We start from the raw sequence: 15,807 nt of genomic DNA on the forward strand, positions 1-15,807 counted from the left end.
TCCCTCCATATCTCTCTTTTTATTCACCTTTCTCAATGCTAACCTTAGTTACGTGATTTTGGTCTAGTTTGTCGCCAAACTAAAAGATCCCAACTTCCAAACCCAACCACATGAATCCACATTGCACATTTTACTTAAACATAAACCCTACCCTTGTTCTCTTTCTAGTTAGCAAGATTTTTCTTTATACCCACCACCCAAACCCTTTGTCGTCACTTTTTGAGATGATCGTTTAGGGTAATGTGAGTGTTAAGATAGTAATAATGATATAAATACAGAAGAAGGAATGGAAGAAGCACAAATGTCAAATATACCAGGTAGTTTGATCATCAAATCCCCTTGCTAAAAATAGACAAAAAAAAAATTACCCACTTCAAAGAAAAAAACCACCCCATAATTCACCCACTCACACCCACCTCTCTTCTTCCCAGCTTTCTCTTTAAACCCCCTATTTCCTGATTGCCGAGCGTCGATCACCGGTAGTGTTTGATCTGAGCAGGCCTGCAGAGAGCCACTGAAATCCAAATACTACAAACACACACAAAGCTGTCTGAGACTCTTTTTTTTATATCTAGTTCTTTTCTTTTCTTTAGGTATATAGAGAGAAGCTAAAAAAGGAAAGAAAACGAAGGTGGGTAAGACTAATGATGAAGGAACAAGGGGCGGGTCATGAGAAACCCGAGGCGTGTGCTCGGATGGCAAGTGGAGAGGGTGTTACTACGGAGGGGGATAAGGCCCGTGATGGGTCGGATCGGGGCGGGGTGACGGGTAGTCATGACCTTGTTTCTGTGGTTGGTTTTAGTGTCAAGAGGAAGAAAAGGATGCCCAGACAGAGGAGACCATCTTCCTCCATCAACCACCTTTTCTCTTTTACTGCTGCTACTGTTTCTTCTTCCCGTTCCTCTTCCACCACCACTTCGCACGTGCCTTCCTCCTCTCATCTGCACCACCTTCTCTCTTTCCCCGCACGTGTGAGAACCCTTTTTTTAAATTTTAATTTAATTACATATATGTCCTCAATTAGTTTCTGTCGTGTTTACTCAGATGAGCTTGTTAATTAGTTTCTGTCATCAACTAATTGATTAATTAGTTTCTATCTCTCTTTTTTTACTACTCATCTCTGTTGTGTGTGTGTGTATATATATATATATATATAGATGTCTCCTAATTAATAAGAAACCTTAGAAGCAGACCATTTGTCAGACATTATATTTGAAATCAATTACGTACACTACTATATCTTTTTAAATTACATATTATATTTATTTATCTGATAAATTTTGTTCGCTATGATATCATAGGTAATTGATCAAAGGAGATTGAGTTTTCTGTTTCGAAAGGAACTTAAGAACAGTGATGTAAGCTCCCTGAAGAGGATGATACTTCCAAAGGTCTATTATTTAGTATTTATATTTCTCTTATGCTAAAGATTGTGTGCTGTAACTTCTCTTTCTACAATCAGCTTTAATTAAAGATTATATGCATGACGCCAAGTTTCAGAAAGCTGCTGAGGCACATCTCCCTCTCCTGGAGTCGAAAGAAGGAATTTTTATCAGCATGGATGACTTGGATGGTCTGCATGTTTGGAACTTCAAATACAGGTTCAAGTTCCTTTCTTCCTATCACATGTATATGTGTGATTGGCTTATCATTCTGTGTATACATTGTCATCAGGTACTGGCCCAATAACAGTAGCAGAATGTATGTTCTTGAAAATACTGGTACAGCCTTTCATTATTGCCTCTCAAAATTCTCCTTTTCTTCTGTTCAACAATCTATCATCGTTCTTGGATCAAATTTTGTCAGGGGAATTCGTTAACACGCATGGATTACAACTGGGAGACTTCATTGTTGTGTATAAAGACGATCAAAACCAGAATTATGTAAGTTTCTCTTCTTGATCATGCTTAAGACTTTGTTAAAGTTTCTATTAAATATAATTTACAGCATGTTCTTGATGTTTAATTACTCAGGTCATTCAGGCTAAGAAGGCCTCCGATCAAGATTTATATGCTAATATAGCTACAAATGCTGTTAACGACATCTTTTTCCACGATTACGAGGTTAACAAATCCAGCTCCTTTTACATGAATTATCCGATGGAGGATAATACCGGCTTGTCATTTATCTACGACACCACCACCACCACCTTCTCCGATGACTCACCACTTGATTTTTTGTGTGGATCACTGACTAGCTATTCAAGGATGGGGCATATGGAAAGCTTTGGATCAGTGGAGAGCTTGCCGCTGGACGAGTTCAATTAGGATTAATTAATTAATTAATTTAGATCATTAGGTTAGTGCATTTGGTTAATCAAACATAACATCCACTATTGAAAGTATAAGAATAGAGGGTGTGATGATCAGACTTCATATTTTTCACTAAGCAGTGTACTTTGTCAAGTGCCCTGTTGTTGTTTATTCTTGGTTCCGCATGGACATTTGGGCTTGATTCAGACTTTTTAACACTTCTTTCCATTAATAAGATTAAGCTAGCTTATATTTTAGAAAGTAAATGTTTTATTCAACACCAAATTAATTAATCCTCAGCTAAATATATTATATTAGATGATTGCTCTATAATATAATGTGGATAAATTATCTTTAAATTGAAAAAGACAAATTCTTCTTAAATCTTTTGAGTGTGTCGAGTCTCCTTGAATTTTACCTATACTTCTAATGAGAAAAGCAAATGTAAAAGTAGCCCGTCTAGCTCAGTTGGCAGAGCGCAAGGCTCTTAACCTTGTGGTCGTGGGTTCGAGCCCCACGGTGGGCGTATTGTATCCTTTTATTTCTATATATATATATATTTTTATCTCATCTAAAATAGGTGGCCCAATTTTAAATAATAATTTCTATATTATGTGAACAAAATTGTTTTATATTTATATTAAACTTAAAATTGGATTCATTGAAATGCTGTAATTTGATTTAAGTTTTTAATATAATTTTTTAAATTATATTAATCAAATAATACATATCACAAATTAAAAGTTAATAAAGTAAAAAAATATATATTTGAATAAATTAAAATTTTAATTTGTTTTGTTGAAATTTCATAATTTTAAAATGTTTTTATGATAAAAAAAATAACTATAATCATAATACTTTTCTTCATCTAAATACATATTCTCTTATGACAAATCAAGCAAATAAAAAAGATAATTAAAAAGAAATTTCATATATACTTTAAAATGTGGAAGTCGAAGAATTCATCATTTCACTCTTAAACTCTTATAATATTTGTATAATAAAATTGTACATAGTGTTAGTAGATCTCACCTCACTAATCACATTGTCTCTTAATAATTAAAAATATATATTTTTCTTTGCTATAAATTGGGAGTTTCCCTTTAAAAAAAAAAAAAGAGTTCCAAATCATAGGTAGGAGAAGCTGGGGATTTTTATATTAATTTTATTTTTAATATAATTTTATTTTATCACTATATAAAAATTATATAAATTACAATTGAAACATTATAATTAATTGTTAATACATATATAATAGATCTTTTATTATATAATTTTTAATTATAAAATACATATATAATTAAGAATTAAATAATTATATAATATTTTAATATATTTATAATTAAAATTATTAAAAAATAAAATATAAATTAAATTAAATTCTGTATAATTTATAATTAGTAATTATAATATATTATAATTGAATTACATATAAATATGTATATTATATTAAAAATTTATAATCACTCATATGAAAAAATATTTATAATTTATTTTTAATAAAAATAAAATAAAATTAAAATAATAAAATAAAGTCTATTCATTATAATTTTAATTAATTTAATGTAACTTTTCTAAATTTCAATGCAACAAAGTATTCAATGCATCATATAAACGCAGCACAGCAGCAAGAAAATAAAATAATAATAATAATAATAATAATAATAATAATAATAATAATAAATAATAATAATAATAATAAAAAGGAAATTTCATCTCCTCCAATAACTGCAAGTACAAGCCTCTCTCTCTCTGTGTGAGCTCCGAAATCAGAACTAGGAGTGAGAAAGAAAAGGAGGAAGAAGAGGCTAGGTATGGCGACAAGATATTGGGTGGTGTCTCTACCGGTTCAAAACTCCGCTTCTACTCTATGGAATCGTTTACAAGAGCAAATCTCCAAGCATTCTTTTGATACTCCCCTCTACAGGGTTGCCTTTGCTTCTCTTTCCCTCCTCCACTTTTCGTGATCTGACTTTCCATTTCTCAATTTCAATTTTTCTCTCTTGATTTTTTTTTCCAGTTCAATATCCCTAATCTACGTGTTGGAACGCTGGATTCTCTTCTTTCCCTCAGCGACGATCTCTTGAAGGTAAACCAGTGATGATTGTATTCAATTCTCTTCTTTAATCTGTACGATCGAAATTTTGCAAATTTCGTACCTTTGTGTGTGATTTCCTGGAATTTCGGAATGTAAGATCAATATTTTATCCAATTTGTTTGGATTTTGCGATTTTGCATATATAGATATCAATTCATACTTTTGGAACCTTTGCTACTTTGCTTTTGGTTTTATTAATTTTGTTTGATTCAATTGAATGTACAGTCAAATAGCTTTATAGAAGGAGTTTCTCACAAGATCAGGAGACAGATCGAGGAATTGGAGAGGGTGTCTGGTGTGGAGAGCAGTGCTTTGACTGTAGATGGTGTACCTGTAGATTCGTATCTCACCAGGTAATATTTCATGATTCCATGACTTATTGACGTGAATTCAAGCGTAATAATTATCCTTTTCTTTTTTTTTTTAAATAATAAAAAAGAGAAAGAAAATCATTGATTTTCCGAATTATGATGGTAGGTTTATTTGGGACGAAGCCAAGTATCCAACCATGTCACCTCTTAGGGAGATTGTGGACAGCATTCATACCCAAGTGGCAAAGATTGAGGATGATCTCAAGGTGATGATTATTTTAGATAGTAGAATTTGATTTAATTTTAATGCTAGTTTCAAAGTATCATGCCATGAGAAAACTCTATGTAGAGAGAGATACAGGTTATGCCTGCTGATTTGCTTTTAATGTGGAATCTAGGGAGATAAATATTGCTAGACTTGTTTTGTTTGGTTTTCTTTTCCCTTTGTTTATTTTGTGGAATCAATTGCTACTACTTCTTTAGGGTCTATTTGGCATTAAGAAAAACACTTCCTTAAATATGTTTGTTAGAGTATATTAAAGTTTGGTTTAAAGTTAAATTTGGCATGTTTTAGTAATAAAAAACTCTAAAACAATTAAACAATATTTTCAACAGCTAAAATGGTGTTTTTCAAGAACAAAAAAAAAAAAAAAAAAAAAAAAAAAACACTTTTTTGGCCTCCTAACACAGCAACAACCTGGTTTCATGAACTAAGAGAAAATTTTTGATATTTATGAATCAAGTCATTGTCAGTAACCATTATGTCATGTAGTTGTTTTTGTATTTTACAGCCTAATTGAATGGAAACTGAGATTGTTAACCTCAAGTGTATACGCGTTTGGTTTTCTCACAATTTTCTATCAATAGGATATGCTGTTAGATTTTTTCCCCGCATGATTGTTACTGGCTATCAGCCTTAGTTTTGTATCTCCTCTGCATTCACTGGTGAAAGACTCGAGTATCTTATTGATTATTTCCCCAAGAAATAAACTTGGTGACAGCTGTATGAGGTGTAAATGCAGGCACTATGATGTGACTCATTTATATAGGATCTGAAGTATGGGCCTTTAAGCTTTGTGTTTTCTGTTAGGTTCGTGTTGCTGAGTATAACAATGTGCGCAGTCAACTCAATGCCATTAATCGAAAGCAAAGTGGAAGGTATGAGTATCTGTTTGAGAATCATGGTACATAGAAGTTTTTATTCTTATTAAAAGTACTTTATTCTTATTCCTGGTATGACTCATGTTTACATTTCAGCTTAGCTGTTCGTGATCTTTCCAATTTGGTGAAGCCAGAGGATATTATTTCCTCTGAACATCTTGTGACCCTGCTTGCAATTATTCCCAAGTATTCACAGAAGGATTGGTTGGCAAGCTATGAAACATTGACTAGCTATGTGGTAAGATCTGTTTCCTATTTTCCTTGGGCTTGTAAGTTTTTAGTCCAATGATTACTGCTCTGAAGGTTGTCATCAATAGTAGCATAGTTACTTCAATTGTTCATTTCACCCTGCCACTGTTAGTTGAAGATACTTGGACATGGCTATGAAACTTTTACTGTTTGATTTCAAATTGGTGGGGAAGTCTATTAAATTTTGGAAAATAGGAAAACCCAACACCTGGACATATCACATGCTTGTACTTGAGGCCATGTATCATAACTTACTAGGGTAATGTCATTATCTTGGAGTTCAGTTCACTTAAGTTTACTTAAATGTATTATCTGTAGCTCAACTGTTTCTTGAAATGTCTTCATTCCATTTTACTATAATGGTTTTTTTACTGCAGCTTGATTTGTCTGGCATGCGTCTTACAGGTTCCCAGGTCCTCCAAGAAGTTACATGAGGATAATGAATATGCTCTTTACACCGTAATGCTATTTCGCCGTGTTGCGGACAACTTTAGAACAAGTGCACGTGAAAAAGGTTTCCAAGTGAGTATATTGTCTGCTTTGCACTTTTACTTTAGCTGTTACATAAATGTTCAAAAAATTAGTGCCATCTCATGTTTGATACCATATGAAGTATGTTACTAGCTGGCATCTTCACTTGAAAAGTCAGCATGAGTAAATGCTTAAATATTTTACACTAAATTGAGTTGCTGGGAAACATCTAATATATTGTTGTATCTGTTTATACATATTCAGATTCGTGATTTTGAGTATAGTCCAGAAGCACAAGAGAGTAGGAAGCAAGAATTGGAAAGATTAATGCAAGACCAAGAAAGCTTTAGAAGCTCTCTTTTGCAATGGAGCTATACCAGTTATGGAGAGGTAATTTCCTTTCTTTTTCTTTGATAGAGTAAGATGCGGGGGTGAATTTGGATTAAGCTGCCTCTGTATGTTTTTTGGTGGATTAAGATCTTATTAATTTAAGGATTTTAAGATTTAAACTTATAGAGAAATGTGTTGGTGAATTGTAAATTGAATTGGGGTTGATTACATTGACGTTTAAAGGAAATAGAATGGCAATAGAGCCGCTTGAATTACAGGTTTGTTTTCTTGGGCATGTAAATATAGTTTTGGGTCTGATTTTGATGAATTTATTCAGAAAGGTAAAATGTGATTGGAGCTTCTTTGTTTCTGTGTTAGAATGGTTTGGCATGTTTGAGGGATATTCTCACATTACAAAGCATCGTCCACCAAAAAGCATACATGGTATTAACCAAGATGCCTGATTTAGGGTTTACTGATTTTCGTAGATGATATTGTGACTATGGCTATCCATTCTACACGCTTAGCTTAGCAGAAAAAGTACGGTAGGAACATGTTTGATCAATTTACCGAGCTTTTAATTGTTTTTTGTATTGTCATTAGATGTCACCACCCCAACCTGATAGTAACCAAAAAGACACACATCTTCAGGAATGAGATTTCTGTTTTTGTTGGTAACATTATGTCTTAGCTGCGTCTTTGGACTTCACGAATCATGACATTTTTCTTCTGATGGGCACTTTTGTGTATTTTCATATGACTGGTCTTGCTTTAAGAACTAGATCTATTTATCCAACTAAATAGATCAATAGGCCAGGAGACCCATATAGTACTCAGAATTGCTGATATCTTTATCATCAGTTTTATGACTTATCTTAGCATTCTCAATAGTTCTGTTAATTTTTCACTATCTACAATTGTTAATTTTATTGCTGTCATTGCAGTTCTCTTTTAAACAGATTGAGTTTATCTCATGCAGGTTTTCAGCTGCTGGATGCACTTTTGTGCAATACGTATTTTTTCAGAGAGCATTCTAAGATATGGATTGCCACCGTCTTTCTTGGTAAATGCTCTCTTTATATTACAACTTTTCATGATTTTCCAACTAAGCATTTGTTCTTTACCAAGCATTGGTTATTGGCATCATTTCAGGCTTGTGTTTTAGCTCCTTCTGTGAAAGGTGAGAAGAAAGTGCGTTCCATCCTTGAAGGATTGTGTGACAGTGCAAACAGGCAAGTTGTTATATGCCCGTAAAATTTTTTGTATCGCATATATCGGATGAACTTCAAATGATTGCAAAAAACTACTGCTTGAGGTTCACTGATTGTTCATGGGACTCGATGCACTTATTTTATGCATAAAGAGTTTTCAGACTGGATAATCTTATTATAGGCAAACCGAATCAAATTATATTGCCTTGCATGGTGAAGAAAGGTTTGAAGGAATGCTCTGTGAACGCTCTTCATCATGTATTGAGAGGAACTACGTTCAAAGTCATATTTATATCTTTTCTGAAATTCTGCCTGCTTTTTTTTTTTTTTTTCTAAAGAGATGCCAGGAATAAGATTCTGCATCTCTGAGGAGATTATGTAAAAAAAATCTTCAAATTCAAGAACAACCAGGATTTTAGAAATTGATAGTAATGCTAAATCCACAGCTCAAAAATGGCTAGGAATATGTGCTGAGACACAGACAAAAAATTGATGTTCTGGCTGTATTAGCTGTGGAATAGCAATCTTCAATTGTTTGTCTTTCTTCTTTTTCCTAATATTTATTTCACTTGGATAGATCCTGCATTTGTCCTTGGTGTTTTTTTTTTTTTTTTTTGGATTCCATAAAGCATCAATCTCTCTCTCTCTTCCCCTCTTGTCCTTTCTTTTGATGTTCGTGAGAAGCATGTCAATTATTTATCCCTATGCTTGCTTTACCAACCTTGTTAATTTGCCTGTACGTCTGTATCAACTGACGGATTTTGATTCTGTGCATCTGCACATTTTTCCTCGTCTTTCTTTGATATGGTAACACAGCACATACTGGAAATCTGAAGATGAAGTGGGCGGAGGGATGGCAGCTTTTGGAGGCGATGCTGATGCTTATCCTTATGTGTCCTTCACAATTAATCTCGTTTGAACCATGGACTGTCCTAGTCCCATAGCTTTCCCAAATTCCAGGTCCAAGGAGTCCTTTAGACAGCAATAAATGGACAGGAATGATGATACTGTATATTAGCATTTGATAGATCAATTCTTTTGTTTAGTTAAAATTGGAGCATGTGAATTTAAGTGCTTGGTTTATGAGCGGGGGGAATATTTTGCAGGGGAGATCTGGTTATACTCCATATGTATTCTAGCACTTAAATTTTGAGGTTCCATCTCTGGCAAACAAGTTTTTAGTACTTTTATGTACTTAATTTATTTGATGATTTTCAGGATTTTGTTTCCCATTCGCTTTGCTATATCTCTTCATGAAACATTCTGTGTCGATTGTTTAAAAAATAATAATAATAATAATAATTAAGGCTGCAAGTTCCCCGCTTGACGTGGGCCCTAAAAGGGTTAGGCTGTTGGAATTTCGATTTGGTCTGATCAAGGCTCGGTAACTTCCCCCTTGTTAGGGACACAACAAGGGTGTGATAAGAAAAGGTAGTCATCATACCTTGAAATTATATAAATAAAAATAAATATAAAATAAATGGTTATTTTTCTCTTTGGTCTTTAAAAATTACACAGTACTACTCAAACTTTCTATATCTTAGCACCGAGAGAAGAGACGGGATTAATAAGTCAATTTCCATACTTTATAGACCATTTGGGTGAGGCTTGAAATTTCTTTTTCTTTGGACTTGATTGGTTAACTAAAAGTTACATGTATTAACTACATTTAAGCAAGCTTACTTAATCATATTCAATATTCCAAATGGAGTTGATCCCAGATGTAGAAGGGTAGACAATCCCCTGATTGAACAAATTGGTTAACGTTGGAGGAGCTTGCGAAAGGAAAACATGGATCTTTTTATTTATTTATTTTTTTGATAAGCACAAAAAGGAAAACATGGGTCTTGACCAAATCGTTTTCAAAACTCAAATGCTTAGGAATGCAGGATTAGGCCATCGCCACTTGAGAAAACAGATTCAAAAGCTATGGACATAAGATTGGAGACTCACATGACCAAGCATGCCATAATCGAACACCACTAGCTTACCATTTAACGGTCAATAAAATGCCCAAATTTTAAATGACTTTGTTTAGGGTTGTTAATTTTAAACACAATGTATCAATCTAACACAAAAATAAAAAGGTTAGAATTATGCTCGCGAAAATATCATATCCACCTATTTATGGCATGCTAATAAGTATGGATTAACTCGCTAACTCGATTTGTTATGATTGATGCATTTATAATAATTTTTTACTATTTGTATCATATATAGATCTAGATTTGCTTCCACTAACACATTTTAACATAGTAGCTTGCAAATGTATTAAAAATAATAAATTAATAAACATAAGCCTAATTATTTATTATATTAGATATTTATTACTTTATTATAGTTTGATTTTTTTATTAAAGCTAATTTAATATGTACATTTATGTAACATTAAAAATTATATTATTTTACAATTATTTTTTAATTGTAGTTAAAATACTGATTAGTTAAATATTAAAATACCCTTGCCTATTTAATGTTATATATTATACTTTTATATATATATATATATATTAAATTTATATATAATTAAAATTAATATATAAATTTCTTGTAATATATCATTTCATGGAGGTTAAAAATATTAAAATTAAAGTTGAATCATGTCGAATATTTATTTCATAAATAAATTTATCACAATAACATTAAATAAATTATTCATATTAAATTAATTCAATATAATTTAATATAAATGACATCAAATTATTTGTATAATAAAAATCATATTCGTATTTAATTTTTTTACACAATATATTTATTATCTAGCGTTCGTACAAACACGTTCACCGATACGAATTGCCACCCCTGGCCTTTTTTTTTTTTTCTCCCAATCAAACCCCTGTAAATGACATTATTTGTTCCATGGAGACTTAAGGTCACCATGCAATCAGATAACCATTGCACATGAAATTGCCAATCACCAACTTCTGATTCCTCCATGCCGACAAAACCGGAATCGCCATTATTACCGTAAAGCCAACAATGGGACTCCATCTCCAACGCTCGGACCAATCTGGTCCAAACATATATCCAATTTTCCCTTTCCTCGGGGCAACAAAAAAATCAGTTCATTACAATATGCTACAAATGAATAAACAAAACCCGCCACAAAGACCCAAAGACTACTGAATTCGCATAGGAAACATGTATATTCTCATATGCCAAAATAAATTCCAAGGAAAGTAGACAGGACAAATTATATTCCCCCAGCTGCCCATTATTTTTGGTCGTCTTGACGGGGGATATTGTGATCCTAACATCAAAATAAAATTTCATATATGATCTAACTAGTGAACAAATTCATGATAGAAGGATGAAACCAAAACCATCCCTCCAAAGACTAAATATTTGTAAAAATTACAAAAATTGATGCAACTTCTGAATGTATAAGAATAATCTCCACTGGCTGTCCTACGTTTATTATCCCTATTGTTTTCCCATCTTCCACAAAACGACCCAAAATATATCTGCTAATTTCCAAAACTAAACCTTTGCAAGCTCAGTTGCAGCAACAGCAGGGACAGCAGCAGGAGCAGCACCACCAGTGGTTGGCCTGAAAATATCATCGCGCCCTTTAGTATCAAGCAATCAAGGTTAAAATAATAATAATAATATAACAATCACCACGAGTACTTACAGTCCCACAAAAACTTTGAATGCATCATAGATACCCCACTGGGCTCCAGTAAGAGTCCCAATCATGACAATACGGAGAGGTAGTCCTCGGGTAAACAGACCCCATAAACCTAGCTTCTTCACAGCCTGAAAAGAAGAAAAAAAGAAAAACAAAATAGTTAGTTAAGCAAGGGGACAAACTAGTAAATTTCCAGAGAATCATGACTAAAAAAAATAATAATAATAATAAAAGAGGGATACTCACATCACCAACAGTCGCGCCTTTGGCATTGTTGAGGAAAGAGACAAGATTATCAGCAGGATGAGATACAATTGCACAGAAAACACCAGCTATATATCCACCAGCAAAACTAATGCCAAGCTGTAGCGGTTTGCTGCACTGGTCCTTTGGTGTGGGGATGGCATGCTTGTAGATCAGCTCAACAATGGTTTCAAAAGATGCAAACTTCATCATTGTATCTGCAAAACAAATATTGATCTTAAAATTACCAGCAAGCACTAAAGCTCTCACATACATGCAAGAGAAAAACAAAACCCAGCACAAACAGCAACTTGCAGTTGCAGATTCACACCAAAATGAGCATTGCATACAGATTAAACTCAGTCTTATCCCAGCACATCAACCCCTCATTCAAAAAATCACTTGCACCAAAGTGAGTGTTTTTAGGCAGTTGAAGTGTTCAACATGACCTTCTTCCACCCTCCAAAGGGCTTCAAAAGATAAATATCAAACTAGCCTTGCTCTTAGCATAGCAAGCGAGAAAGTGTATCCTGAAGTATGCAGCAGGAAATTGAAAGCTAGGGTCGATATTTAAGGGATATAGAAACAGGAAGAAACGGTAATGTGTAAACACTGCTATTTTATCTCTGAAAGCCAATGTTATGTAGGCTGAACTGCTTATGCATAGGATATTAAATGCACCAGATATTATAACCCAATCAAACTATTAAAAATTCCTCCAAAAAAATATATATATTACGCATTCCTTTTGAACAATACATAAGATCACACCATAACACCATAAGCATTGTAAATAGTTATGCAAAAAGAAAACATGACAATCCTCAACTTCCTTAGAAATAGTTATGCAACAAGAAAACAAAAGGCGAAGTTGATGGTGACCTACATGGAATCTGACGACCCCAGAGTGGAACAAGACCTTTGTACAACCTGAAAAAATATGGCAAGTTACTTACAGATATAACTTAAAAGACTAAATTATATAAAAACATTTATGAATTTCATAATCATACCCTAGAGCACCTTCAGATTTGACAAATTTGGGAAGTCCATCTGCCATGCCTCTAGCAAAACCAGGCTGAGTTTGAACTCGTACCTTTACTGCCTCAAAAGGGCAAAGAGCGAGATCAGCAATTACCTCAGCAGATGCAGAACCAGCAAGGTAAATCAAAGTCTTGTACTTGGCTGCATACTCTGGCCCGGCAATGTCAGAATAGTATTTCTTGAAAAACTCATAGAATCCAAATTTGCAGGCTCCCTGAGCACTATAACCAAGGAGGGTGGGCACCCAACCCCTAAAGAAGCCTCTCACACCCTGCTCCTTGAGCAGAACTCCAAAACCAGATGAGATGCTTTTGTACTTTGCAGGATCAATCTGACAAGCCATACCATCTTTAATTTAGTTTGTAGCCTCTACTATATAATTATTATGACATGTCAAAATCCAAGTTTGATTGTTAAAAAACAAATGAGGATGAAAATAATACTACTTCTCGAAGCACAAGAGTCACTTTAACATGCAGCAAATACAACTCTCCATCCTGGCAGTTCTACCAAATTATTTTCCAGAGTTATATATGAAACCAGAAGTAAAACTCCAATAAACTGCAAATTTTAAATATTCCAAAAGCATACCATATTATGTTGACTTCAACATTAATGGTCACTAAGAAAGTCAAATATTGCACCATAGCTGACACAAAAAAGTGCATCTTGCTATCAAATTCACAAACAAACATTGCATGGATAATTAAAGATAAGGGAAATCACATTCCTACCACTGTAACATAAAAAAGCAGAATTCCTCATATACAGTAATTTTTCAATATATTATGATCCAAACCAGAAAGTAAAGCTTTAATGACACCCAAATGAATAAACACTAGCACCTCTTCATGTGAAATGATCAACTCAAGTAACTAACCATAGAATTGATGTACTAAGGAATATACAAGTCATCGTAAGATAAATATAGTAGGATAGCAACACACATAGACAGCATGATTATGGATGTAATTTGGTCAGAAATGAAAAATATAAGGTAAAGGAGAGGAAAAAAATACACGTAAAAGGGCTATTTGCAACAAATTACTAGATGAGCCTATCTATAGCACGAGATAAGTAAAATACAGAAACAAATGAAATTCATTTATAAAGTTAAAAAAACAAAAGAAAAGAAACGAAAAATTCTACTCACAGATCTCTTTTACATAGTGTTTGGTTCAATTTTGTACAATGGATTTGAACCAAACAAGCTCTAAAATTCTAAAACTATATATAAAATCTAGTACTTTTCAATTTCTAAAGTACTAAAATCACAACCATAAAAATATAAGGAGAACTACACCATCCAATTCAAGCATAGAATCCAACAATAACGCGATCAAATCATGAAAAAAAAAAAAACCGACACCTAAATCTAAAAAACGGATCAAGAAACACTAAAAATCAACCAACAGATATCAAATGTTTAAACTATCAAAACCAAGCTAAGCAGAGCATCAAAACCGAACACAGATCTAAACCAACCACTAGAAATACTGAAACAAAGCAAAAAAACGAAAACAAAATAACAAAACGAGCACAGATCTGAGGAAATGATACCTGCATATTACACTTGACAAGGTCAAGAGGAGTGACGGCCATGTGAGTAAGTCCACAGCTAAGAATACCTCCAAAAGTACAAGCAGTGTAGAAAGCCGGAGAGTACATCTCGATCTTCCCGGGCTCGTTGGGAGCGGGGATCACGAAGCTGCCGGTCTTCATCATGAGTGACGGCGAAGGCGAAAGGGAAGGCTGGGTGGGGTTAGATTGGAGGAGTTTGGAGAGGGCGAGGGTTTTGGCAGAGGAAGAGGAAGAGTAGAGGAAGTTAGGGATTAAAGACTGACGAGAAGAATCGGAGAAAGCCATAGAGGAAAATGAGGGATTTTGCAAAGGAGCGAGAGAAATGAAGGAAGAGAAATAGGCGTTCTCTGCCAAGTCCCTCGCTGCCAATTGCCGCGGTGGAGCTGCTGGCCTTTTCCGGTTTTATTGGACAACACCAACCGGCCCTACCCTCGCGTGCTTGGCACGAGATGCTAAGGTTCTCAGTTTATGGGCTCTGCGTTTAGCTTATTTACGACTGTAACACTACGAACAAGGAGACTGATGTGTGTATAATGAATTTATTGTAAATGTTGATTACATGAGTTTCACGTGAATCTCATCATATTTAATAATTATAATTAAATTATTATATATAAAATAATTACATTAAATAAAAATTCTTATGGGTATTTGTAAATGATATTGATATTATAATTAAAACAAAATTTGGTGAAAAGAATGGACAAAATGAGTAATTGTATCAAAAATCAGGGGCATAAGGGGTAGAGTACTGTAAAGGGTTATGGAAATGGCATATTCTTTGAGGTATATTGGAAACATCAATATTGGTCAACCCATTTCCAACTTTATGGCTGGCTCTAGCTTTTAAAAATATAAATTGTTATTTTTGACTATGTTATTTTTCATTTAATTTAAATTCAAAAATTAATCATTTAAAAATAAGATAACCTATGACTAATTCCACAACTTCATAAATGTAATTTAACTATTATACTATATTTTCCTTCTATAATATGATCCATAAGATTCTTTTTTGATATAAAAATATAAGACATTTTTTTATTGCTATAAATAATTTTTTTCTTCATAAATTAATTAATTGTTCACATTTCACAAATAAAATTTTAATTTTGTATCATGTATTTTTTTTTCTAGAGTCACAAAAATAATTTTACTATTTATGCTTTATTTTTCTTTTATATTAAAATAAATCTCTTTTAATTTTTTTATCATTAATATTTTC

The 15,807-nt window shown here is 33.3% G+C and overlaps 3 protein-coding genes and 1 non-coding gene across 4 annotated transcripts; 3 read left to right on the forward strand and 1 right to left on the reverse strand.

Annotated features, from left to right (window-relative positions):
• LOC110636669 (B3 domain-containing transcription factor FUS3-like) lies at positions 1-2,518 on the forward strand. Its single transcript, XM_021786468.2, has 6 exons — positions 1-971; positions 1,302-1,391; positions 1,501-1,601; positions 1,675-1,721; positions 1,807-1,883; positions 1,974-2,518. Exons 1-6 carry the CDS (start codon positions 645-647, stop codon positions 2,265-2,267), a joined length of 936 nt encoding a protein of 311 aa, XP_021642160.2. The 5' UTR covers positions 1-644; the 3' UTR covers positions 2,268-2,518.
• A 187-nt stretch (positions 2,519-2,705) lies between these two features.
• Positions 2,706-2,778, forward strand: TRNAK-CUU (transfer RNA lysine (anticodon CUU)). The gene has a single exon. It is a non-coding gene; the product is annotated as a tRNA-Lys (tRNA).
• Positions 2,779-3,963: 1,185 nt separating this feature from the next.
• Positions 3,964-9,313, forward strand: LOC110636657 (V-type proton ATPase subunit C). The gene is made up of 11 exons (XM_021786452.2): positions 3,964-4,180; positions 4,273-4,341; positions 4,576-4,703; positions 4,828-4,927; positions 5,752-5,819; positions 5,919-6,060; positions 6,477-6,593; positions 6,807-6,932; positions 7,852-7,935; positions 8,025-8,104; positions 8,900-9,313. The coding sequence occupies exons 1-11, from the start codon at positions 4,067-4,069 to the stop codon at positions 9,000-9,002; spliced, it is 1,131 nt and encodes a 376-aa protein (XP_021642144.2). The 5' UTR covers positions 3,964-4,066; the 3' UTR covers positions 9,003-9,313.
• A 1,897-nt stretch (positions 9,314-11,210) lies between these two features.
• On the reverse strand, positions 11,211-15,576 carry LOC110636658 (mitochondrial phosphate carrier protein 3, mitochondrial). The gene is made up of 6 exons (XM_021786454.2): positions 14,562-15,576; positions 12,971-13,332; positions 12,844-12,887; positions 11,961-12,175; positions 11,718-11,842; positions 11,211-11,633 (listed from the first exon to the last, which is right to left on the reverse strand). Exons 1-6 carry the CDS (start codon positions 14,865-14,867, stop codon positions 11,564-11,566), a joined length of 1,122 nt encoding a protein of 373 aa, XP_021642146.1. The 5' UTR covers positions 14,868-15,576; the 3' UTR covers positions 11,211-11,563.
• Positions 15,577-15,807: the final 231 nt, after the last annotated feature.

The sequence above is a fragment of the Hevea brasiliensis genome, chromosome 1 (assembly GCF_030052815.1).
Source record: "Hevea brasiliensis isolate MT/VB/25A 57/8 chromosome 1, ASM3005281v1, whole genome shotgun sequence".
Lineage (NCBI taxonomy): Eukaryota > Viridiplantae > Streptophyta > Magnoliopsida > Malpighiales > Euphorbiaceae > Hevea > Hevea brasiliensis.

Bases quoted from the DNA above. Each gene is read 5' to 3' on its own strand.
- LOC110636669 (XM_021786468.2), top strand. From the start codon at position 645: ATGATGAAGGAACAAGGGGCGGGTCATGAGAAACCCGAGGCGTGTGCT. The intron at 1,392-1,500 runs GTCTATTATTTA...GCCAAGTTTCAG, and splicing joins AGAGGATGATACTTCCAAAG to AAAGCTGCTGAGGCACATCT. The intron at 1,884-1,973 runs GTAAGTTTCTCT...TTAATTACTCAG, and splicing joins ACGATCAAAACCAGAATTAT to GTCATTCAGGCTAAGAAGGC.
- LOC110636657 (XM_021786452.2), top strand. From the start codon at position 4,067: ATGGCGACAAGATATTGGGTGGTGTCTCTACCGGTTCAAAACTCCGCT. The intron at 4,928-5,751 runs GTGATGATTATT...GTTTTCTGTTAG, and splicing joins AGATTGAGGATGATCTCAAG to GTTCGTGTTGCTGAGTATAA. The intron at 5,820-5,918 runs GTATGAGTATCT...TTTACATTTCAG, and splicing joins AATCGAAAGCAAAGTGGAAG to CTTAGCTGTTCGTGATCTTT.
- LOC110636658 (XM_021786454.2), bottom strand. From the start codon at position 14,867: ATGGCTTTCTCCGATTCTTCTCGTCAGTCTTTAATCCCTAACTTCCTC. The intron at 13,333-14,561 runs GTATCATTTCCT...ATGGCTTGTCAG, and splicing joins TTGTCAAGTGTAATATGCAG to ATTGATCCTGCAAAGTACAA. The intron at 11,843-11,960 runs GTGAGTATCCCT...TCTTCTTTTCAG, and splicing joins AAGGCGCGACTGTTGGTGAT to GCTGTGAAGAAGCTAGGTTT.